Source organism: Papaver somniferum, unplaced genomic scaffold (assembly GCF_003573695.1).
Source record: "Papaver somniferum cultivar HN1 unplaced genomic scaffold, ASM357369v1 unplaced-scaffold_10, whole genome shotgun sequence".
Taxonomy (NCBI): domain Eukaryota; kingdom Viridiplantae; phylum Streptophyta; class Magnoliopsida; order Ranunculales; family Papaveraceae; genus Papaver; species Papaver somniferum.
In genome coordinates, this window is record NW_020618825.1 from 18305734 (window position 1) to 18332223 (window position 26490).

General features: G+C 34.9%; 1 protein-coding gene across 1 annotated transcript; it reads left to right on the forward strand.

The window, feature by feature from the left end:
- The first annotated feature begins 6352 nt into the window (after nt 1–6352).
- On the forward strand, nt 6353–9036 carry LOC113326491. The gene is made up of 3 exons (XM_026574211.1): nt 6353–7829; nt 8055–8149; nt 8293–9036. The coding sequence occupies exons 1-3, from the start codon at nt 6353–6355 to the stop codon at nt 9034–9036; spliced, it is 2316 nt and encodes a 771-aa protein (XP_026429996.1).
- The last annotated feature ends 17454 nt before the right edge of the window (nt 9037–26490 follow it).

A 26490-nucleotide genomic window follows, 5' to 3' on the forward strand; every position in this document is an offset into this window, starting at 1 on the left:
TTTCAACAGAGAAATTAAGTTTTGCTTGCGGCGGATAGCAGCTCCGTCTAGAAATCTTACTGTTACACGAAACAGAGATCATAAAAGGAAAAGAAGGAGTGTTAGTGGTCGTGAAAAGCTTGGGTTTCTTTGGATCGGTGTTTGGCATCACTTTCTTTAGGATTATTGCTAGCGTTTGAGGTAGACGCAACACAATCAAAAATATTCTTTTTATTTAAGTTTCTTTTAATTAATTTTATTTTGTAAGTTTTGATTCATATATGAATGATAATCGATGTTGTGAGTATGATTATGTATGTTGGGCTGCGGTCCATAGATTGTGATTCTTAAAACAACTATGATGGGATACGAGATATCCTTGGGAACGATTTTGTTCCCTAAACCCACGTGGGGCTCCCTGGGGCGAGCGGATTTGATGTGATTGATTTGATTGTTCTTATGGATGTGGTGTTTCCATGTATTTGTGATGCTATTAACCATGCTAGTTGTTTTAAAAAGAATTGAAAATGTTTGATAAAATGTTTTGTTGCTTCTTTTCCTACTGGGTGTCACAACTCACGTCGTTTAATGACAAAAATTTCCAGATCTTATGGCACCACAAGGAGTTAATGGCGGAAAAGCGTAGAGATCGGTTTTGGTGCTATTATTAGTAGTTTGCATAGGATTTATGATTGGGATTGTAATAAAATATATCATCAACTCTTTTAGATGATTTAATTAGTTATTTATTGGGTATTAAAGCTTTAAAGATTATTGGGTTAATGTATAACCAAAGAAAACAATGCTTTGTTTAGACTACTCTATTTGATTGAATAATGGAAATTTCTGGATCATGTCAGTTTGACTGTCTATCATAATTATTATATAATACGTTTTTGTCTCATTTTTTTATGTTACATGTAAAAATCTCTCAATATGTACATATAACAATTTCATAATTTTTTGAGTTCTAGAAGTATTTTTAAATCAATTGTTTTCACTGTACTAGGATCAGACGTTTTCTGTCAGATTCAATTTTACTGATATGATTTTTCTAAAACGAATCGTCACTGTTGTACGTTTCTGCAGTACTGGTCAACTACTTGTTTGACTATGGTCAAAAGGTATTTAAGATAAACTAAAAATCCTAGAAATTTTATTACTGGATAGGCGATAAGTTTGGATTCAGAATATATAATTATAATAATTTATGGATTCGTATTGGACTCAGTAAAATTATTTGAGTGACCTGGCGTCAGTTTCTGTTTTATGAATCTTTCTTAAAAACAAAATTATTTTGGATTTAATCTGGAACTTTTAACGGTGAAATTAATTTTTCTGATAAAGTATATTTCTTTAGGGTTCATGTAAATTAAAAATCACGTAAAATTAACGGTTAGATGTTCCGAAAAGAATTTTTATGTATCCGCTGCAACAGAATTTCTGAATTAAACATAAATAAATATTAAACAAAGAATTAGTCGTTTGGTCTTGGGCCAAGTATGGAAGTCAGGGCCTGATATTTAAGGTAGCATTTTGGATTTTGGGTTGAAATCCAGGCCCGAAATTTGGGTTGTTACATGCCACGTACATTGCAAGTTTTGGTCTTCCGGAAACACTCCCGCTATTGCATGCATTAAGGCTTGATCGTTATCCGTTACAATAACCCTTGGAAAATTATCACCGTTATAAATGGACCTCAACGTCTCCAACATCCAAATGAAACTCACATTGTTCTCATGATCCATTAAACCCCATGCAATCGTAAACGTGTTTTTGTCCGAAGTATGGCAAGCAATGTTCAACAACGGCATGTTATACTTGTTTGTCTTATAAGTAGCACCTATCAACAAAATTTGATGAAATCATTGAGCCAATTGTATCATTTCGGGATGTGCCAAGAAAATACGAACCACCATACCATCCTTTTCTTCCCTTCTCAAGGTGTAGCCGTGTAACTCCGCGAACCACTCCGATTGTTGCATGACCGTTCTACCATCCCATTCAGTCTTTTTGATCGTAGCTAGGGCCGACTTAATTGTAGACAAAGAAGACAAGTTATCGGGGTCGTCCGCCTTTATTTTACTTAAGATCGCACTCGCTTTTTGGATACGCATAGACCTCACCGTCTGCATTTGATGTGGTTTTAACTTGGCAACCATTACATGTCCAATTAAATCCAACGGATCATCATGGTTGTGACAAACGTTATCAACTTTATACATTTTATACTCTTTACCTTTAATACCATCGGGCTTATAGAAGACAATCTTAAATGGGCATCCTATCTTCTTGGTATTGCTTCGGTATTTCCTATTCGTCTTCCGTACGTACTTACTATTCTTTTCCTCGTGACTCTTTCGCGTCCGACCTCGCTCACAAATCATTTCAAATCGAGTGTCACTAACATGAATATTTTGAACTACCACACACATGTTATTTTTTGCCTTGTTCATAAGCCATTCCTTTGCCTCCTTCTTACTTCCAAATGTCTAAACGTGCATAAAACAAAACAAATCTAATAAGCATAACCATTTAACATATAAATTTTGAAAAAAAAGAAAAGTAGTAATGAGTATACCAAATCGTTTGCATAGTATAGGGAAGTGTCGGGCCTCAAATAGAAATCATCAACAAACTCTTCAACGGCCTGCATATGAAAGAAACAAATTATTATACAATAATCGGAGGTTATTAAATAAGTCAAACTGCCGAATATACTATATTCGGAATCCTATCGGTTACCCAAAACACCCGATTTATGCAAATGAATGTACACAGTTTACTGAGTGCAAAAAATGATATAATCGGAATCTAAAATATATAGTAAAACAACCGAATATAAATAACCGGGAGATAACTTTAATCGATAAACATCCGATTTTCAAGTTTTCGGAAATTTTATTTTGAGGCCACTGTTATATTCGGCAGTCAAATAATGTTAAATTATTACCGATTGTAAAGGATAAGAATACTGAGTTTTGAAATTTTTTGAGGAATTCGTTTTTGGGGCCATTCGGAGGTAAATAACTCTAGATAATTACCGAATGTAGATTTTTTTGGAAAACCAGTTTGGGATTTTTTCTCATATTCGGCAGTAAACTACTATCTTGGAACTACCGAATATACATATTTGGTACTCAGTGTGTTATATTCGTAAGTTTATTCGAGAAATTATCTACCGAATCTGGGTAGTTCATGGCATTCAATGCATGCAATAATCGGTTTTTCTTGTTCACAAAAGCACACAAACGCATGCAAATCGAGTATTTGAGTTTCTTAACACAATACCTGTGTTTTACATGCATCGTTAGCTTCAATATCAGGCGATTCTCCATAATCTTCCATGAAAGGGTCGTCTAGGTTTTCCTCTCCACAAAAGTTTGGATCATTCAACATATACCCCAAATCGTCTTCGCCATGATTCTCACCTTCTTCTTCATATCCATCCATTTTTGTAGTGATAAAATGGGTTTTCCCTTTTTTCCTTCACCTTCTTCTCTATAACTCTAACGACTCAAAAATGAAAAAGAAATGGAAAAAATGAAACAAAAATCATTCTAATACTGCACCGACTACAATCGGAAGTCTGGGTAAATTTTTGTCTTCCGATTGAAATCAGAGGATAAAAATGTTATCATATCCTCCCAATATATAAGGGTAATTTTTCCATTACGAATTACGCGAGATAAGGGCTGGCTACATTTTCTCTTTGGGTGACCTTTTTTGTTTTATTGTTGGCCCCTAAATCCTTTTCAGTGGCCCCTAAAAACGCGAGGATAAAAGTTTCAAATGTTTTACAAACTGAAAACTGAAAACTGAAAAACACCATGAAATGTAAAGAAATAAAAAGAGACAAAATTTAATAAAAAAATGAACTTGTTTTGAGAAACGGACATTGTGGACCGTTAGAGCTGGTCTTGTGGTGGAATCCAAGCCATTTTGAGTGTGGAAAAACTGTGGAATGTCAAGTCTAGTGGCTTTCAAGTTGTGGTCTTCCACATAAAATCAAAACAGTGTTCCATGATTTCATGGGATGGTCCGTGGAATCCATGGTAGCGCTAATCAGATTAGCGTAAAACACTATTTTTTTATCTGTAGATTTAAAATGAGCCAGTGAAAATCTAATGGCTGAGAAAAAAGCGCTAATCTTAATAGCGTTGACCGCTATTCTGATTAGCGCTCAACGCTATTAAGATTAGTGTTTTTGTTGTTTCACCACTACATTTGCGCTTCCATCTACAATTCCAAATGCTGAGGTGACGTGGAGGATGAAACTCTTCCACCATGAGACTTGATCTTAAGTCAGTATCCATCTCCTCGTAATAGAGCAGTGATGAATTTTGACCAAAGGAGGCGCTGCTGGTTCCTATATGTCATTTATACAGCACTAGTTTACATTATTTAGGGTTCTCTAGAGATCTAAGCTCAATCTTTGTTTAAATCGAATTTTCAACAAATGGAGTAATTTTAACCATAAAATTGACGTTCCATTGATATATGGATACAATTTATGTTAGTATGGTATGGTTTGAAAAAATGGAATCAGTTAAATATCATTAAAAAGACAAGGATAGCCACCAAAATTATACTGATGTTATTCAATTGATAACAAGAAATTCCACACACAAGTTTACATTGTTGGAAAATAAAGTAATACAGTACATTATATAGATGTTTGTTGCCTTATACACAACAAATAAGATTAAAATTGCAAACAATTAACACATTAATTATCTTTGTAACGATTAACTGTTACTTCAAGAAGAAGACTTTTCTTATGCTCCCAAATGCAGCTGAACTAGGCAACCGGAAGCATGTAAAGGAAAATAAAGACATGGCACATGTCATTGTTAGCCACCATAACCATAATCATCTATCTCACCACTATTAACCAGTAACAGTAATGGAAGTCCGCCTAAAGCTAATCAGTGCCATTTGAGAGGAAAAGTCACTGCGACATATTGATTCCTACCGAAAATAAAACCATTGTATTAGATATCAGGTTTTCAAAACTCAAAGTGACGTAGGACGTTTATCTGTTTTAAATGGATCAATTGTTCCTATTGATCCAATTATTCCGTATCAACAATAAAAGTTGATCCCTTTATGCTGTATCAACTTTCACAGTTGATCCCTTTGAGCAGTATCAACTATCACGGTTGATTCTTTGCTTTTACTTTGGTTTTCTTGTGTTACAAGTCTAGAACTTCTTCTTTTAGGGTTTCCTTTTTTTTATTCTTTTAGAGTTTTTCTATTTTTAGGTTCTTCTCATGCCTATATAAACAGGCTTATTAAGTTCTTGTAAGATACAATTATTATTATCAATTATTATCAAAACGACTCTTTAAGAGAAAACCTATTTTTCCAATTAAACCCTATTGTTCTTCTGTTTCTCATCCTTTTCTTCCCTTCTCAACACCTGCAATCTCCGCATTGCCTTCTTCCCTTATCGTACTACATTAATTGGTATCATTCGACAAAGTTTTTAGATTTTTATCTGGAAACAGATCCTAGAACACTTCTGCAACTCAGAACCCTACAAAACTCAAATGGCAGATAAACCTATCACCTTTGCTGAAATTGAAAAACTCTTTGAAACCAAGTTTGACGAGATCAAAACTTCCATTAATTCTCTAGAAAGTAAGCTTGACACTAAGATTGATTCAGCTACAAGTTCGTTGAAAACAACACTTGTTATGCATGGAGAATGTATAGAGAAAATTTGGAAACATGTTGGTCTTGGTGACTTGGAGATGCCTAAGTTAACTGATGATACAGAAAATGAAGCAAAGAAAACTGGAGAAAAAGAAGATGATAAAAAAGAAGGAGAAAAGAAATCTGGAGAAAAAATAGATGATGAAACTACTAAAGAAAAAAAACATCCTTTTGTTCATTCTACTCATGTTCCTGAAGAAATTTCTCAATTTCTTAAGTTCACAAAACAATTTGAGAGCTTTCTTAATAGTCCTTATAAGAAACCTGCAATTTTGAATCCCCACAGTGATGAAGATGAGGACCAAATTGAAGCTGAAGAAGAAAAAAATGGGAAGATGACAAAAGATTAAAATCCAGCATTAATCCTTATGGAACTTTGCCAGAATACAAATTGAAAGCTTATATTCCAAATTTTCATGGTGGTTTAAAAATTGAGGAATTGTTGGATTGGTTTTATGAAGTAGAATCTTTCTTTAATTTCATGGAAGTACCTGATTCTTCTAAAGTAAAGCTAGTTGCTTATAAACTCAAAGGTGGAGCTGCATCTTGGTGGGATAATATCTGTGAAGATCGACGTAACTTTCACAAACCTCCAATACGTACTTGGAAAAGAATGGGAGATTTATTAAGAGATAAGTTTCTACCTCATGATTAGATGCAACAATTGTTTATCAAGCTTCAACACTGTCGACAAGGAGCTAGACTTGTCGAAGAATATGTAGTTGAATTCTATAGCTTGGTTGCACGTAATCAGTTGAATGAAACTGAAGCACAGTTGCTTGCAAGTTTTATCGATGGCTTAAACAACTTAATTCAGCAAGGGATGACACAATCAGTGTTTACCATGGTGGAGGCGTTTCAACAAGCTACTAAGGTAGAAAGGCGTGTACATATTACTACCAGACAAGCAACTCTACGCCAAGCTCGTTATCATAATTATTATAAAGCTTCCATGCCATATAATTCCTATTCTGGAAATCAAGGTGAAAGGGGATCAACAGTCACTGTTGATCCACATAAATTCAGTTATGGTCAATCTTATCAGACACAACAGCAACCCCTGAGTTTCTCTTTTGCTCAGCCAACTACAACTCCAACTACTTCACCTATCTTACCATCCACTGTTGCTCCTCAATCTATCCAACAACAATCTAAACCAACAAGCGACAAATTTTCTAATAGAACGCAACAACAGTTTCCACCTCTTACTAAAGCTCCTAACATTTATTCAAAATTTCGTGGAGATAAATGCAATAAATGTAACCAATCTGGTTATTCTTCAGATGACTGTCGACGCTTCAATGGTTTCATTGGAGATAATCAGCTACAAATTGACTCCCAAGATGATGAAGTTTTTAATGAGGATGCAAGTGAAGAAGTTGACGATCTAGATTTACATGACAGTCATGGTGATCACTTTGTTGGAATGATTCGACCATTCATGCTTACTGAACCATGTTATTCTCAAAGACATAGTATTTTCAAAACCAAGTGCTTTATAGGTGGCAAAGTCTGTGACATGATCATTGACAGTGGCAGTGTTGACAATTACATTGCATCTGTTGTTGTAGAGAAAATGGGTCTACCAACTACACCACATCCTTCTCCTTATTCTGTAGGTTGGGTGAATAGTTCATCTACACAGAGAATTACTCATCAGTGCGTTATTGAGTATAAGGAATCTGTGCTCTGTGATGTTATTGATATGACTGCAACTCATCTTCTTCTCGGAAGACCATGGAAATATGACGTTGGAGAAGTTCATAACTGTTTTGAGAATACTTACACTTTTTACAAAGATGGTAAAAGAGTGATCTTATTTCCTTCCAAGTCTTCTTTAGTGATTCAAGAACGTAGTGATTGCAAGACTACTGCATTGGTGGCTACTATTTCTCGCTCTTTACACTCATCTCATACTTTGAGCTCTCATGAAGGAACCAAACCTATGGTAACAATTCCTACTCAGGTACAACCTTTATTATCAAAATTTAAAGCACTATTTCCTGAGGAATTACCAGTGAGTTTACCACCATTTAGAGATGTTCAACATTGCATTGATTTTATACCTGGAGTTGTTTTACCTAATCAAGCTCATTATCGACTGAGTCCTACTGAACATGAAATATTACAAGGTCAGGTTAATGATTTATTAACTAAGGGATTAATTAGACCTAGTAATAGTCTTGTGCATGTCTTGCTTTTTTGGTACCTAAAAAAGATAATGGATGGAGAATGTGTATCGATTGCAGAGCTTTGAACCTTATCACAATTCTTTATAGGTTTCCTATTCCACGTATTGAAGATATGATTGATCTTTTAGCAGGGTCTATCATTTTCACTAAACTTGATCTTCGCAGTGGTTATCATCAGATTAGAATCAGAGTGGGTGATGAATGGAAAACTGCTTTCAAAACAAGAGAGGGGTTATATGAATGGATTGTTATGCCTTTTGGTATGTCTAATGCTCCTAGTACCTTTATGAGACTCATGAATAAAGTTTTGAAACCTTTTCTGAGTAAGTTTTTCATTGTATACTTTGATGACACATTAATTTTCAACAGAAGTGCATAAGAGCATATCAATCATCTTTCTCAGGTGTTCAAGGTTTTATACGAAAATTCTTTATTCATGAACTTGAAGAAATGCACATTTATGTCATCTAAAGTTACCTTCTTGGGATATCTTATTTCTTCCAAGGGTATTCATGTGGATCCTTCTAAAGTTCAAGCTATTATGGATTGGCCTGTTCCTACTTCTATCAAAGAGGTGAGAAGTTTTCATGGATTGGCTTCCTTTTATAGGCGTTTTGTAAGAAATTTCAGCACCATTGCTGCACCTCTTACTGATTGTTTGAAAAAAGAAAAGTTCATATGGACTGAAGAAGCTGATAATAGTTTTAATGCTCTTAAAGAAAAACTATGTTCAACTCCTATTCTTGCGCTGCCTGACTTTTCCAAACCTTTTCAAGTTGATTGTGATGCTTCTATTATTGGAATTGGAACAGTTTTATCTCATGAAGGACATCCAGTTGCTTACCATAGTGAAAAGAATTCTGGTACTCAAAAAAAATGGTCTACATATGAATTGGAATTGCTTGCTCTTGTACAAGCTCTTAAACAGTGGCATACTTATTTAATTCATCAAGAATTTGTGATTAATACTGATAATCATGCTTTGAAATATCTACGGAATTCATCTAAAGTTAACCGTATGCATGATAGGTGGTTATCTACAATTAATAAGTACACTTTTTCTGTCAAACATAAAAGTGGCAAGCTTAATCAAGTTGCAGATGCTCTAAGTAGACGGCGACATATTTTAGCAACAATTCGCAATTAAAGTTTTGCTTTCAATTACATAAAAGAGATTTATGCTGAGGATGATGATTTGAAGTCACTTTGGGAACAATGCAGTTCTTTGGCTCATGGAGTTGATGATTTTCTTATTCAAGACGGCTTTTTATTTAAAGGTAATCGTATTTACATTCATAATGGTTCTTTACTTCTTCATTCAATACGTGAACTGCATGGAAGTGGACTTGGTGTCCATTTTGGCAGAGATAAAACTATTGCACTTGTTATTATTGGCCTTCACTTAAGTGTGATGTACAAAAATACGTTATGAAATGCATGGTTTGTCAACAAGCTAAGGGTACTGTTCAAAACACTGGGCTTTACACTCATTTACCAATTCCAGAAGCTCCATGGGTGGACATTAGTACGGACTTCATTCTTGGTTTACCTAGAACAGCTAGAGGTAATGATTCAATGATGGTTTTTGTAGATAGATACTCAAAGATGGCTCACTTTATAGCCTGCAAAAAATATATAGATGCTTCGAATGTTGCATCTTTATTTTTCAGAGAGATAGTTCGATTGCATGGCATTCCTAAGTCTATTACTTCTAATAGAGATACAAAATTTCTAAGCTATTTTTGGAAGTCATTATGGATGCATTTAGGAACTAGTTTGCAATTGAGCAGTACTTCAAATCCACAAACAGATGGCCAGACTGGAGTTGTCAATCGTTCTTTGGGCAATTTGATTCGAGCTAAAAGCATTGATAACAGCAAACAGTGGGATATTTTGCTGCCTCACATGGAGTTTGCATTTAACACTTCAATAAACATATCTACAGGTAAAACTCCTTTTGAAATTTTTTATTCAAAGGTTCCTAATCATGTTTTAGACTTGGTTGTACTTCCTAAGTTACATAAATCCAATGTCAAAGCTGATAATCTATTGAGCAAGCTTCTCAACTACATCATGAGGTCAAAACTAAACTTGAAGAGTCTAATGCCAAATACAAAGATGCTGCAGATAAGCATGGAAGATTCAAAACTTTTCAAGAGGGAGAACTAGTTATGATTCATCTACGCAAGGAAAGATTTCCACTTGGTACCTATAACAAGACTAAGATGAAGAAGTACGACCCTTTCAAAATCATGAAAAAAATCAGTGACAATGCATATCTCATTGATCTACCCAAGGAATGGAACATTTCTAATGTGTTCAATATTCAAGAGATTTTCACCTTTCATAGTGATAATGACCTATTATTTGTTTCAGGAAACTCAAAGACGAGTTTTTTCAAGAAGGGGAGACTGATGTAGGACATCTATCTGTTTTCAATGGATCAACTGTTCCTATTGATCTAATTATTCCGTATCAACAATAACAGTTGATCCCTTTATGATGTATCAACTTTCACAGTTTATCCCTTTGAGAAGTATCAACTATCACGGTTGATTCTTTGCTTTTAATTTGGTTTTCTTGTGTTACAAGTCTAGAACTTCTTCTTTTAGAGTTTCCTTATTTTTATTCTTTTAGATTTTTTCTATTTTTAGGTTCTTCTCATGCCTATATAACATGCTTATTAAGTTCTTGTAAGATACAATTGTTATTATCAATTATTATCAAAATGACTCTTTAAGAGCAAACCTATCTTTCTCATCTTTTAAACCCTATTGTTCTTCTGTTTCTCAATTGTTCTTCTGTTTCTCATCCTTTTCTTACCTTCTCAACACCTGCAATCTTCGCATTTCCTTCTTCCCTTATCGTACTACATTACAAAGACACCATGAAATGTAAAGTAAAAAAGAGATAAAAATTGAAAGAAACGAACCTGATCTAAGAAACATTGTGGACTAATTGATGTTAACTGAGGGTCCATTAGGACCAATGGACCATTACCACATATTCCATCTCCTTACATCAACTGTTGAGGAGAGCCCTTCATAAGAGTCGTGAAGATAGTTTGTGAGATTTAAATAAAGGCGACGCTGGTTCCGTAGTGCTATTCTCTATATAAAAACAGAGTTTTTCCGAACGCTTTCATTAACCGGAGCTCCTGGTTGATTCCGGCCCCACCATTTTAATATATTGACCAATCAAATTTGAGGAGAATATTTATTCTCATAATATCTTTTCCGTCCAATAGCATTCAAGAAAAAAATATATTACATAAAATAATTAAATCTATAAAATCCTAATTAGATTCTCGCATTAAATTACATATACAAGTAAATAAATAAATTCAATTAAAATAAAGAAATAAACTCAAGTAAATACATCAGGATTTTATCGTCATATAATCAGAAAAAAATCATAAAATTCAAGTAAAATAAAATTGTCTGATGTCCAATGTCCAATTACACTTCTATTAATCAATAATCAAACTGATCCTATTTACAATTCCAAGCTATTGTTAAACTAATCCTTATCTTACAATTTTGAACAAACAAAAGCTCAAAATATTTGAAAATAATTAAATTAAAAAATTACATCGTTGAAATAAAATAACAAATAATGATGATTAAAATGCAAATTTTTTGATAAAATAATTGAAATTAAATAAAAATACCTGGAATTAACCACTGGTTACTCTTCTTCTTGAATTAGTTGAGACAAGCTTTAACCGTCAATCCTGTGCAATAAGGAAATGCAAAGAATCAATAGCAGAAACAAAAAGATAAAATAAATGCAAAGAATCAACAACAGAAACAAAAAAAGAACAAAAAAAAATCTTGGCGACAACAACGAAATAAAGAAAAGCAGAAATTCAATAACAATTTTTACTTAAATTATTAGATTCCAAAAATAAAATCATATAAAAATATGGATTCTTAAACTATAAAAGATTCGCAAGATTTTTTAGACGCAAATATTTCTTGCGTTTAATGTGGCTATCAAAAAAAAATATATTCATATTATTTCCAAACTACTTTTTCTTTTTTTCTTTTTCTTTTTTTTTGGAATTTCTTTCCTTGGTCTGGCTCTATATAAAGTGCTCGAGCCAACACCATATCTCATCCTTTTGCTAGGGTTCAGTTATTTTTCGTTTTCTTCCTGTTAATGGTTTTGTCTCTTACCTATTCTTGTTTTGTTTTGCATAAACCTCCAATATATAATCAGTGGGTGCGGCAATGAAAGCTCATGAGCGCGTTGAAATGGTTATTATAAAAAGTTGTGGTCATACTAATATATCCATGCAAGGTATAGAATCGTGAAATCCTGTCTTTTTGGTATTCCATTTCTTGATTTTGTTTTGCTTCGTTTTTTGTTTTGCATAAACCTCGAATGTGTAATCAGTGGCTGCGATCGTGAAAGCTCATGAGAATTGAAATTTTTATTCTAAAACGTTGTGGTTATACTAATAATTTCATTCGATCATGATCATGCAATACAAGGTATAGAATCATGATTTTTTTTTTTTTGTATTTCTTTTCTTTTCTTGATTTTATTTTGTTTTTTACTTAGATTTTATTTGGAAATGTTGATGATAACTCACGATCTTTGGAAAAACGGGTTAAAGATTCATTTATGTATGGAATTTTCGATGATACGTCACGAGCTTTGCATGTATTTTTTGTCATGCGTTTCTCTTGCCAATTCTTTTTGGAAAAAATGGGTTTTTTCGTAACTACTCTTTGATTTGTTAACGGTGCAGTTTGGAAGGATCTTGGTTATTGGTTTATGTATAAATGAATTTGATTGTTTCTATGTTTCCGGTTATAGACACATGCACATCTAAGGATGTCATTGAAAATATTATTGACGTACGTATGCCGGCGATTTCATATTGGTTTGCGAAACTATCAAGCTAGATTTGGCATGGACATCTGAAACAAATTTTTCAAGTGATGACGAAAAACTACCGCGATTTCCCTGGTGATTATTGCAATTCAATATTTATCTTTGTAGCCTTTTGTATATATGCTTACATGCACAAAGTATCTTTAGGTGATATACATTATTGTTTTTCTTTTTATCTGATGTTTGAGTTCTTTTAGTTTTCCTCTTATTTCGTTTTATATTCAGAACGAGGTATATTTTTTCTTTTACTTTACCACCTTTTGAATTGATTTTGCTATGAGCAGCTTCTTGGGCATGCGAAAAAGAGAGGGAGCTAAGGACATCAGAGTCAGCATGCTCTCCCCCGACCTGTATAGAGCAATAACAAAACAAAATCTTTGAGTAATAATAAAGAACAAAAAAACTAAATCTTATACCCGCAAAAACTTTCGGTGACACCAGTTTCTACTGATAAAAAAAGGCCAAAGCATAAGCTTTGGTGTAACTCAAAAGTTTCAAAAGTATCATTTGCCTGAAATCTGATTTTTCTGTTCACTTCTAGCCGTTATTGTTGTCTTATTCCCCTCCCGGTTTTTCTTCCCCTTTCTTCTGATCTCCCCTTTTTCTGATCCTTCTCCTTCCCCTATGCTAATCTATCAATCTATTCCTGTTTAATTCCTTTCTAATTTCTAATCATCAGAATCCCATTCTCAAGCACTGCAATTGTTTATACTCTTACATGAAAGATTTCAACCAAATCACAGGAAATTCTGATACTCAGGAAATCACTAGCAACACAAAAATCACAGAAATCACAAGTATCACAAACATCACAAGGAACATCAACATCACCAGCAACACAAGTATCACAGACCTTTAAGCTCTCACCCTCATCACTAGCAATAAAAGTGTCAACCTTCACAATCTCTCCAGAATCAGAAAACCATTAAGATACACATTCCAATCTCAAATCACATACCCAAGTTTGATTACCCTATCATCTCTACCCTCAGCAAGAATACTACTCTGATAGCTAAGACTAGTACTGCTCTTGTAATTCTTTGTAGGAAACATGAAAAACACCCTCGCTTTCTAATCCTACAGTTTTCACAATTCTTCACTGATTACACCTTCTCTGAGCACCACTCTGCTATCCCTCTATCTCCTATATATGTAATCAAAATCATGCATAGGAAAACTATACATTGCATCTCACCAAGAAAAAACAACATTCCACATCATAAACCATTTCGCATAACTCATATATCTTACTACCATAATACTAAGAGTGAAAATTTTATCCAAAATACTTACAAAAAAAGATGATTGTTTGACAAATTGTTATGTTTCAACCTACTAGAAATACCAAATCTATGTATCTCTCTTCTGATTTCACTAGAAAGACACATAGGACTGTTGCTTACTTTCTATTTCCTCTGATGAGTCTGGATCCGAGTCCACTGACTAACAATACGAGTCAAACTCCGTGTCAAGCGTCTGGTGAAACTTGGAGTATGATTGCGAAAAGGAGGAGTACTCTGATTCTCATTGTCCACTTCAGCTTCAGGTGCTACAGGAAAATCACTGGAAGGATGCACTGGCTGATCGGGATCGGATGCTGGATCGGTGGCTGGTTTAGGATCTGGATCGGTAGATGGAGCAGTGTCTGGTTCGGTGACTACGCCGGCTAAAATTTCTCGACCAATCTTTCCAGTAGCAGGACAAAGAGCGTCCAATACTAGAAAATGCATTGGCTCATCCTCATGCCATGGTTGTGCATCCAATTGTCGCATCATGAGTTGAGCCTCAGAAGGAAGGGTAATAGATTGCAATCCAATCCTACTGAACCCAGAAATCAGAAAACGATTCGCAACAATAGCCACTCCCTCATAAACTTCAAATGGCCCAAACTTGGGGTGATAGGCATACAAGACCCGATCATCGTCATCAGAACCATTCCTCTTGGGTTTCATCTATGGAAGAGGTTTCTCGGTCGCATAGGAGCAGAAGGACCATCATCAATAGAATGAGTAGCACCCGATATTCTAAAACCTCTCTCCTCGATCCTAATTCCAGGCTTGAGAAATGGGTTGCTGGTACACTGATGAATAAGAGAAAACTTATTGTGTTTAAAGAAATCAATCTCTCTACAGGGGAATTGAGCAACAACTCTTGTACAATCCCTGGTGGACTACCCTGTTGAAAGCTCTCTTCAAGCTTCACATTAATGTTATGCTGCATATCACTAAAATACCAATCGCAGTTCCGCTGAAAACTGTGGGACTCATAACCCTGTGGGAAAGCTATACCATAAGGCAAACGACTTATACGATGCTCATATGTGTACCAATGAATTCGTGGTTCATCTTCTAACTCATTCAATTTGCGCTTGCCTTTGCGATCAACATTACTTTGATTTCCAGCCATGAAGGAATACACAGGAAAAACCTCAGAGGAAAAATTGCTGAGAAATCTCAATGGTTCATCTCCCCAACTAGAGATCAGGCTTTTATAACGACCCATTCTCTAGTCACTTCGATCGTGTCGACATTGAATGGCGACGGTTCCCAAAACCAACTTTTCTCCTTCTCATATATTTCTTCTTTATCATTGTCATTTCAAATTTCCCGCACATAAGATATATCATGACCTATATTGCAGAAAACTGATTTCCCCACGCATCAACTATCTGATATTTGATATGCTGGTTTTGACAGGTGGGCTTAAACCAATGGTCACAACCACATTTGGCAACAGCAGATGGCGAACATGCAACACCACATGATGGAATTGCAAAGAGAATAAAAATTCTCTACATACCCGCATCCGTATCCAGATAATGAAAAATCCGGCCATTTATGGGGCTCAAAATTTTAAATGGGCTGCAAATACACTCAAGGTATTAACTAGGATCAAAAACTGGAGAAATCAGCCCGTCAAAATACAACGTTGCATTGCAACAAAAACGTACATCTGGTTACAAACTCAGTTGCACTGTCTAGCAAACAAAGTATCACGGTAACTTTAAACCCACTAAATTACGTTTACCATACTGCTGACCCTATAGTAGAAAAATTCTTTATTGAAGACAACTCTCTATCCAGTCTGCCATTAGCCATAGAATACCATGAACTGAGCAACAACCCGATAGAAGACTACAAAACATTCAAGTACCATTGTATCAGGCGTTACTATGTGACAAAGTTTTATTTAAATCATGATAAGATACAAAGGACATCCGTGACTAAAATTCAAATTAAAGAGGTTCACCTCTGCATCACCATATTCACAAACATATTTACCTACCTTGCTACAAGTGATTATAACTTCCACACAGTTCTCATTATTCTGTATCTTCTACACAGAATCCTCAAACTCAAACCCATCCAACATTGATAACCTTGTAAAACAAATGAACTCTCCTCTAACCATGCCTGAAGATTTATTTCCTAAAGTGTTCATAAACCCTGAAAATATCAAAACCAAATAACCTCAGGAATGGAAAGGGTGTTTCATTGGTAAATTGTGCAACAACATTTGTTTCCAAACTTCTAAAGTGAGCAATTTCATAAATGCTAATTGGAAATGATCAGTAGAATTGAAGTTGAAGTATGGAACAGAAGAAGAAATTTCTACATTATCAGAACCACTCATGAAGAAGATTATGCAACTTTGAGAAAGGGAGACACCAGAGGGGTATTCGATAAGCTCATGGTTCTGGTAGGTCTACCTACTAAAGGCCCTGACCTGATTGATGAAGAACTATTTTCTAAGGTCATGATCTGGCTCTTAATCAAGAGAATACCAACTCACATCATCCCAGATATAAAGAACAGTGTCAAACCTATTGGTGTCTACCAAGATTCAAAAAATTCGTATGGAAGAGATAGGTTTGAGAAAAATACGGAAGTAAAAATCACAATCAATGTAACTTGATCTCTCAAGTTTAGGATAGAAGCTTTTGAAAATCCGACTCTCTCATTGGATGGAATATGCTTATTCGCTCAATGGCATAAAACTCTATAAAGTTTTCACAGTTATAGATCACCCAACCCCGTAAACCAGAACAATCCTAACTATCATCATCTTCTAACTCCTCAACCTTCCCCACCTCCAATAACCCCTCAACAAAAAATTGTACATGCTGGAAAGGATATTATTCATAGACAATACTCTGATACAAATGCATCTGCTGAGTTTGAAGCAAAGATGAAAGCTGCAAAGAGAATGGAGCTTGAAAAGACAATTTCTAACATTGCTTCTACCTCTAATAGTCCCATTATCTTTGGAGCTCAGAGTTCCCCTTTTGATGGTACTAATTCTCCACACCCTGATGTCTTGGCTTGTCAAATCAAGAACAAAAGAATGGATCTAGTAAAAAATATTGTTGGCTCTTACAAGAAAAAACTGCCAAAATGGAAAGATGCGGCAAGAACTAACTCAAACAAGAACACTGAGAAACAAACTGAAGATGAGAAAGCTTTTGCTGCTGAACTTGCTGGTGCTGAACAATTCTTTCCACCCACCCGTTCCAACCCCCAAAAAACCTTTCCCTTCAATACCCTCCCTAGTTTGGCTCAAATTAAGGCAAATTTGGAAGCTGAAGCTAAGAGGAAGAAAAGAGAGCATTGGAAAGCAAAGAAAAAAGACCATTTGTTTGAAAATCTTGGCACTGATATCCAAAACAATTCTAGTACCCCTTCCATGGATTATAAAAGAAAATAATCCCTCTACAATGAAGAGTATCTCCAGAACAACAATGTGGAGCTGACAAATGTCAAAATAATCAAAGACCTCTCAGGGATTTCTCAAGAGCAGATGGGATACATTTACCTTAATATGGCTAACGGCATTCTGGACAGCTCTTCTATAGGCACCATGGTGCCATTCTTCAACCCTTACCTTTTTACTTTACTAAAGTCCTAAACCTACTCTTACATTGCTACAACAAATACTTATCTTTGTTATGATCATATCACAAGAAGACTCATCTCAAAGTACCCTAATGTGTCCTATTTTTGGAAATTCTTCACTTCCCTAGCTTGGAATTGTCAATGCATAGGTACTAGAGATGCTAAGAGATATCTTAATGACATCCTAAATAAGTTAAATCATGACATTGTTTTCCTATCTGAAACCAAGCAAAATCATGAAAAGTTTGAAAAAACTATGCATGAAATAGGTGTAAACAATTTTTGGTCTGTTAACCCTGGAGGGGCAAGTGGCAATGCTGGTGGATTAGCTTTGATATGAAAAAACAATATATCCTTAGATATTAAGGACTATTCCTTGAACCATATCAATGCAATAATCAGAACTGCCAATAGCCCTTCTTGGCTTTTCACATGGTATTATGGGAATCCTTATGACACACTTTCAAAGCTTCTTTCCTAGAACATGCTATCTAAAACTGCAGACTCCTATAACTTACCATGGCTGGTAATAGGGGACTTCAATTTTATCCTGCATGATACTGAAATATTCAGTACTCACCCAATGAATACTTATGAAGCTAATTTATTCAATGAAAAGATACTTGAATTGGATTTGATAGATCTTAGCTTCACTAGTTGTCCTTTCACTTGGTGAAATAAAAGAAAAGGCCATGCTCTCAGTGAACAAAGGCTGGATAGATGCCTAGCTACTGATGATTGGCTAGCTATCTACCCAAACACCAACATTTCTAACATGCTAGCTGTTGGGTCTGACCATCACCGTATTTTACTAAATTCCAATCCCATTTGGAAAAATGGAAAAATACCCTTCAAGTTCTTTGGTCCCTGGTTAGATTATGAAGAATGCAGGAAAATTATAGCAGATTGCTGGTAGAAGTCCATTCCCGGCTCAAGTTCTTTCATCATTGCAAGAAAGCTGAAAGACATAAATCTACATATCAGAGTTTGGAACAAGGAAGTCTATGGCAACATTAAAACAAAAATAGAGGAGAGAAAACAATACTTAAATTGTCTTCACATACACTACTTTAAAGAAGATAGAGGACAAGCTCTGGCTAATGCAAGACAACAGCTCAAATATTGGTTTGATATTGAGGAAAAATTCTAGAAAAAAAAGAGTAGAGATCAACTTATCAATCTGGGAGACCAGAATACAAGCTACTTCCAGAGATCTACAAAGAGCAGAACAAGAAGAAACAAAATTGAAACAATCTAGAATGAGGAAGGAAAATGGGTCATTGATTATCAAGAAGTTAAAATTTTCTTTCCAAACACTTCTCCAGAATGGCCACTACTGAACCCACAAACCCCTCAGCTGAAATTATCAATCTCATACCATCCACCATAACCAATATTGATAACATTTTGCTCAACAGGAAACCTGAACTAGAGGAAATTAAAGTTATTCTATTCAGTATGGCAAGTCATAAAGCTCCAAGATCAGATGGATTCCTACCAAATTTCTTTAAATCCAATTGGGATATTATAGGCACTGACATTGTCAAAATGGTTCAAATTGTTTTCTCCTCTGGTCATCTTCTCAAGGAAATGAATTCTACCTTCATATCTCTCATACTAAAAATTGACAATCCAACATCCCAAAGCCACTTCAGGCCTATAAGATTATGAAATACCACATACAAAATCATATTCAAACTTCTAGCCCAGAGAATGAAACCTCGTCTCTCTAAAATCATATCTCCGTACCAATCTGCTTTCATTCCTGGAAGACAAATCTCAGATAACATTGCCATATCCCATGAAATAATACACAACATGAGATCAAAGAGAGGAAAAAAAGGAAATTCTGGGGTTATGGGTATCAAAATTGACATGGCAAAAGATTTTGACAGGGTGGACTGGAAATTTCTAATGGAAATAATGATGAAAACTGGGTTTGATGAACAATGGTGTAACAAGGTTCTACAATGCATTTCAACATCTACTTCTGCAGTTCTTATTAATGGCTCTCCTGACAAGTTCTTCAAACCCTCCATAGGGCTCAGGCAGGGGGACCCATTATATCCTTACCTATTTCTTTTGTGTATGGAATCTCTCTCAAGAACTCTTCTACATGCTGAGGAAATAGGAATTCTCACTGGAATCAAGATATGTAAAGCATCTCCCTCCATCAGCCATCTTTTATTTGCTGATGACTGTATGATTTTATGCAAAGCCAACCTGACTGAAGCTCAAAATGTTATGCAGACTCTTCAACTATTTGGAAGCATCTCTGGGTAACTTATAAACTTCAATAAGTATGGAGTCTTCTTTAGAAAAAACACAAATCCAAGTCTTATCCCTCAAATCAGTAGCTCTATGGGAGTTCAGATTCTAAAGCTAGATGACAAATATCTAGGTTCACCTCTTTTCACACATAGAAGAAAAATCAATTCCTTTAAACCAGGAATGGACAAATTGAAGATCAGACTCTCAGGATGGAAAAATGTTCCTCTGAACCCTGCATGGTGGGAAGTTCTCATCAAATCTGTCACTTCTTCAGCCTGCATTTATCAAATGAATTGTTTCAAGGTACCAAAGAAAATTTGTAAAGATCTAAACAATCTTCAAAGGGACTTCTCTGGGGAAAAAAATATAGAGAGCCCTACTGGCTATTATCTTAAAGCATGTACAGTTGTATACAACCCAAAAGAGATGTGGAGCCTAGGCTTCATGAAATATGGAACTCTTCAACAGTGCAATGATAACCAAGATTGGCTGGAGACTTGAGAAGGATAAAGATTCTCTTTGGTATAAAATTTTGGATGCCAAGTACTTAATAGGCATCAATGTTCTCAATATGGATACCAAATCAAAAGATGGTGACTCCTGGGTCTGGAAAGGAATCTTAGAAGGAATAAGCAACATACAACAATACTGCATCTGGAGAATTGGAAATGGAAGGAAGATCATAATTTGGGAAGACATTTGGATACCAAATACATTCTCAAGACTGCAAAAACCTCATAACTGCCCTCAACACTTAAAAAAAAATGGAATTCTTACTTCTCCGAGATGGAAGATGGAATGAAACACAAGTACATTCTATCTTCAATAACAATGAAGCTGCAGTAATCCTAAATCTGCAGAGTCACCCAAATGAAGAAGATAGAATAATTTGGAACGTAACTGACAAGGAAGACTTTTCTGTCAAAGCCCTATACAGTTAAACCTCTATAATTTAATAGCCTTGGGACCACTAAATTTTATTAATTTACAGAGATATTTAATTATCGATAAATTAATAATTTATTATTTTAAAGATAAATTAATAATATATTAATTTAGATAATATTTCCTATTGATAACGTCAATAATTTGAATTTGACTCATTTAATCTGAATGATTTGGAATTTGAAGTATTCTACTATTGAGTATTGACTGTAGAAGATTAGTTATTCATCTATTGGAAATTGTTGGTCAATAACCGTAATTAAGGATGAAATACAATTAGATTTGAACTTCAAAGAAAAAAAAAAGCAACTATGGATTCATATTTTTCCTAAAGTTTGATGTGTATAAAAAACTTTTCAATTTTCTTATTAGTAATTATTAGTTTATATAATATTTGGGACCTACAAATAGTTAAGGGAGATTTTTGAAACGTATTAAATTATTATATTATCGAAATTATTATTTTAGCACTATAGGCCCAAGAAATTTTATTATTTTAGCGAGATTATTATTTTAACGAGTATTAATTTATAGAGGTTCTACTGTACAAGGAAAAGATTGATCAATTCTACGGGAATGACACAATAACAGGAAATCGGGAAGCTATTTGGAAATTAGAAGTGGCTCCAGTTATCAGAATTTTCATCTGGAAATGTGCCCATGGAATTCTAACCACAAATGCTAAAAAAGCTAGCACTCTTCACTATATCAATCCCATATGCACAGTTTGCAATAGTGGGGAAGAAGAAACCATGACACACATGTTTTTAAACTGCCCTGCTGCTACTCAAGTTTGGCAGGAAATCATTGGCTCCCATCACACTCAGTTTGATAATAACACTATCTTCATAGAATGGATAAACTCCTGGTTCCTATCTGGAATGGCCAGTAATGAAAGAAATATCTATGCTACTAGTTTCTAGTATATCTGGAAAACCAGATGCGAACTGATATTCAGAAAAAAAACCATCCTAATGCGAAAGTTACCTCCACGCGCATTAAGCAACATATGTGCAATCACCATAGACTGCATGTTATGCAGGAACACATCATGAATGACTTTACTCTTCTCCCTGAGGAAATTGATTCAAATATGAATCATGGTATTACTCCCTATAACATGAATATTTCCTCAGACTTTGGGTACATAATCAAGATATGTACTTACAAGATTCGGAAAACCATCTCTTCTACACTGCACTGATTATGACAAACTTTGCAGGAACAATCATTGGAACCATAGGATATCAGGATACACTGGAGCTTGGGGAACAACAAGAGGGGCAGACCTAGCTTTCCGGTGGGCCAAGGAATTGCAGAAAACAAACATAGTAGTATCTGATGAGTCAATGGAGATCCTATCTCGTTTCAAGTCACTCTACCATGCAGCCGTAAAAGTAAGATTTCACCTTAGTTATCATGAAAGTACAAACAACAACCAGGAAGAAAATACAGACATTGGTATCAATCCAGTTTCTTTTGTACTTCTGAATCTCAAAGTCATCTATCGTCCTCAAAATATGGATGCTTTTAATTTAGCTATTTTTCGTCTAGGCCTAAGTTTTCCTGAAAAAAAAAGGTGTGCTCGAGAGAATTATTTGTAGAGCTCCATATGTATATAGGTTTCTATTCGTAGAGATGAAGGTATAAATACACCTTATACTTCAGTTTATTGCTTAATTTTCTTCCATTTTTATGAGTTCTGATTCTAGAGAGCCATGAGAGGAATATTAGGTTTAAAAGGATTATCAGTAAGGGTGTCTGAATAGTTTTTGGTGGCATTCTAATAGATTATTAATACATTTTTGATCATACGGTGAAATCGAGAAGGACTAGTAGGTTCTGATCTTAAAAATAGTGAAGCTGCAACAGCTTGCCTGCTAGACACCATGTCCCTGTTGGACTTGGTCATCATCATCCTCACCGTCATATGGTGGGAAGGAGTTATCCTCTATGGATAGTCAAGTACCACCATTAGGTGGTAGTGGACATGGTGTTGGGCTATTAGTGGACCAGTTTCTGGAGGTTATGGGGGATTGAATGGTGGTGCTGGGTCCATGTACATGTTACCATTCGGGGATTATCGTGAAAGTGGGCATTATGGCTTAACATCTGCATTCTCGGGTCAGCATCCCAACCTTCAGCATCATAACCAGTGCCTAGGGTACCACCTCTGTACCATAATTTGCCTACATAAATTACTATGGTAATTTTTTGATTTTTCTGATGTTTGTTCACGGGGTTCTGTTTTGACTAATTTTTTTGATGTCATAACTTAATTATCATTGTATATGTAGTGTAAACTTCTTCATTTCATTTTCGCTTGATTGGTTGAGTGCATGGATTTACACAAACAAACAAAAAAACCAGCAGCATGTCGATAAGCTATAAAGAGCAAGTGATATTTCAAAAATAAAGATTAAAGATCCTTTATGGACGTGTTGAGGAGATGAAGATCGATCAAAGCCTGACGAAAACGGTTTGAATCACCTTTCACATCATCCTTTACCCTGGATCCAGCACTATTTTCAAATACTCATAATCGTATGTGTTCTAAAAACAGAAACGTGCATTACATAGCAAAACCATTAATATAGAAAATATAGAAAAATGTGGAAACAAAATCCAAAAAAAATATAGAAACAAAATAATTTGTAGATCCTTTTGCCGTGTGAGAATCGAGTGATGTAGGTGATTGGATGTATTTAAGCCTGATAATATTTATTTTCAAGGATATTTTCAAGGAAATCGGGTTTGGATGTTAATTGTTACCGACATGTGTGTTCAATATAGGACTATCTTGGATAACAAGTTAATAATTTGTTTTTGTATCCGTATTTTGGAACGACTGTGTTGTGTTAAGTGAAAAATACTATAACCCCCTGCTATATGGGTTCAAACATATAGAAGCCCCACCAAATGGATCATCCACTGTCAACTCCATACTTTCATGAAATGATACTACTAGGCCCAGAATATCAATATTTCTTCAGATCTGGCCCATAATTAATTATTACGAATTTTAATAATGACAAAACTACCCTTTACTATTTATACAGGAGGAATCCCAGAAGATATTTTCATTTCTCTTTTCTTTTTCTCTCTCTTCTGCATTATTTTTCTCTCTCCGCTCATGCGATTTTAGATCTGTGAAGAAGAAGACGAGACGATTTTGCAGGTAATCATCAGTTAATCACCAATACGAATCAATCTTTGAATGGATTTCATTTGAATATAGGTTTGTGTTGGTTTCAAGATGCATCAGATTAGGTTTTCTTTTGTTCGATTGGGTTTTTTGAAGATTTTGAATCGAATCTAAGTTTCAGTTGATTCGAAGCAGCAGAAATCATTTCGGATTAGGTTTTTGATTAGGTTAATCATTCTTACTGTTATTAGTTCAATGTTTGATTAGATTTTTGATTTTTATTTTAATTGATTCTGTTCAGATCTGAGAAGAAGAAGAACCTGATTTTTTTTGAATCAATCGAATTTCTTCAATGTCGTTTTAACCCTAATTACTTACTTTTTGTGCAAATTCAACAATTGAATCAAGAAGATCTTCAACAGCAGCAGAAATGAAATCGCCGTATGGGAAAAGATCTGAAAATCAATAAGATTTCTCTCGTTTTTAATTGAATCAACAAGTTTTAAATCTATGTATGCGTTTAGAATATTGTTGTTTTTGTTGTTGATGGTGATTACTTGTCGTCATCGTAACTGTAGAGGGTACTAATGTTCATCAATAGTGTTGGTGGTGGATATGCAGGTTCTGGTGGAAGATGAGGAGGTTGTAGTGGTAGAGGTGGTGGTATTTGAGAAGTTTTGGAGGAGGATCTAAAGTCAGTGGTAAGTAAGATGATTCCTTCTTTCTAATTTTAGATAACTTGCTTTATTTTCAACATTTTTATGAATAGATGTACTTTGTGTACAAATTTATAGCAGTATGACATGTTATGTGTTGTTTCATTAATGTGTATGAATATCTTGATACTTAGAAATTATTGTGCAAGTGTATGAGTCTTAGAATTTTGATGCACAACATGTGTAACTTGCGTCTACACATCCAAATTGCATGTGTAACTTTCGTATACACATGTGTAATTAGGAGTTACACATGTTAATTGAATGTTTAAGTTATAGTTACATATGTGTTTTCATTGACTGCTGGATACACATGTCATATATGGATGTGTAATTCTCAATTACACTAGTCAGGTGCATGTATAACTCATAATTACGCATGCTAAGTTAAGTTATCAACTGCCTTTCTTTGATCTTTTATACTATGACTGTTGTGGCTAAACAAACAAAATCAATTGCATACACTTTCCTACCCCTATTGTTGAGACATTACTTCCAAAACACCTAAGGTCTTATCTTCGTGTAACCGCTAGTTAATGGTGGTGTTTTGATACAAAATCAATTGCATGCACTTTCCTACCCCTATTGTTGAGACATTACTTTCCTACCCTAGACTCCAAATATCAACATTTTCGTTAATGTTGGGAAACAACATTCATATGAGGTTTGTGCTGCTCAACATTCAGTCAGTACCTAAATCTTCGTCAGCAAAAGGTGTTCATTCTGCTATTAATCGCCTCTTGGGAAGGAAGAAACCTGTTAATCATGTCTTTGGTGGTGAAAAGCGTAAGAATCTCACTACTGATTTTTTGTGATATTTTGTAGATTTGTTTGGTAGTTTGGTGGTTGATCTAGGTTTTTTGAGGTTGAATTTTGAGCTTGAAGTTCTAGATTTGGTTTGATTTTGTTTGGATTTGAAATAATTTCTGATCTGGTTTTAGTGGACTTAGTTGCATGTTATTGGAGGTGGATAATGATTCGTTTTACTGTTAATTTCATGATCGATGCACTTGATTGGGGTTTGTATGTAAAGTTGATGTCAATTCCTAGATGTTTAGTTTGTTTTGCTTGTCTGTGATCTTATCGAGGTTTGAGTGGATGTGATTTCTGTGTTTTTGTATACTTAGATTAGGATGTATGAATCAATTAAATATTAAACATGTGAAAATTGAAGCTATATTGATCGGTATCTCACTTTGTAGCTGAACTGATTGATTTCGTGGATCTGATTAGATTTACGAAGGTGGAATTTGGGTATTACCAAGCTTGTTATAGTTGTATTTATAATAACTTGCAATATATATAACATAAACTTTATATCCCAGGATGTGTAACTAGCAGTTACACATCCTGGTAGTTACTGCTAGATCCTCATCCAAACTGAATGATGGTCCTTTACTGAGAACAAGCTGGCCATAAAGCAACTGCCGAACAATGTTATCTAGTCATTCTAATATGCATGATATACCTTTTCATAAGAACTTGCAATATACATAACATAAACTTTATATCCCAGAATGTGTAACTGCTAGTTACACATCCTGCTAGTTACAGGTTTCGGATAACTAGCAGTTAGACATCCATATGCCAACATATATAGATACCTAGAAATGTGGCAATCACAATCAAATTTTATGGAGTCATGTTTACCTGAAGCTCACTAGACAACACCATCCTCATCTGCTTAACCACTTTTTTGGTATCATTATCAACACCACCACTCCCTGCAA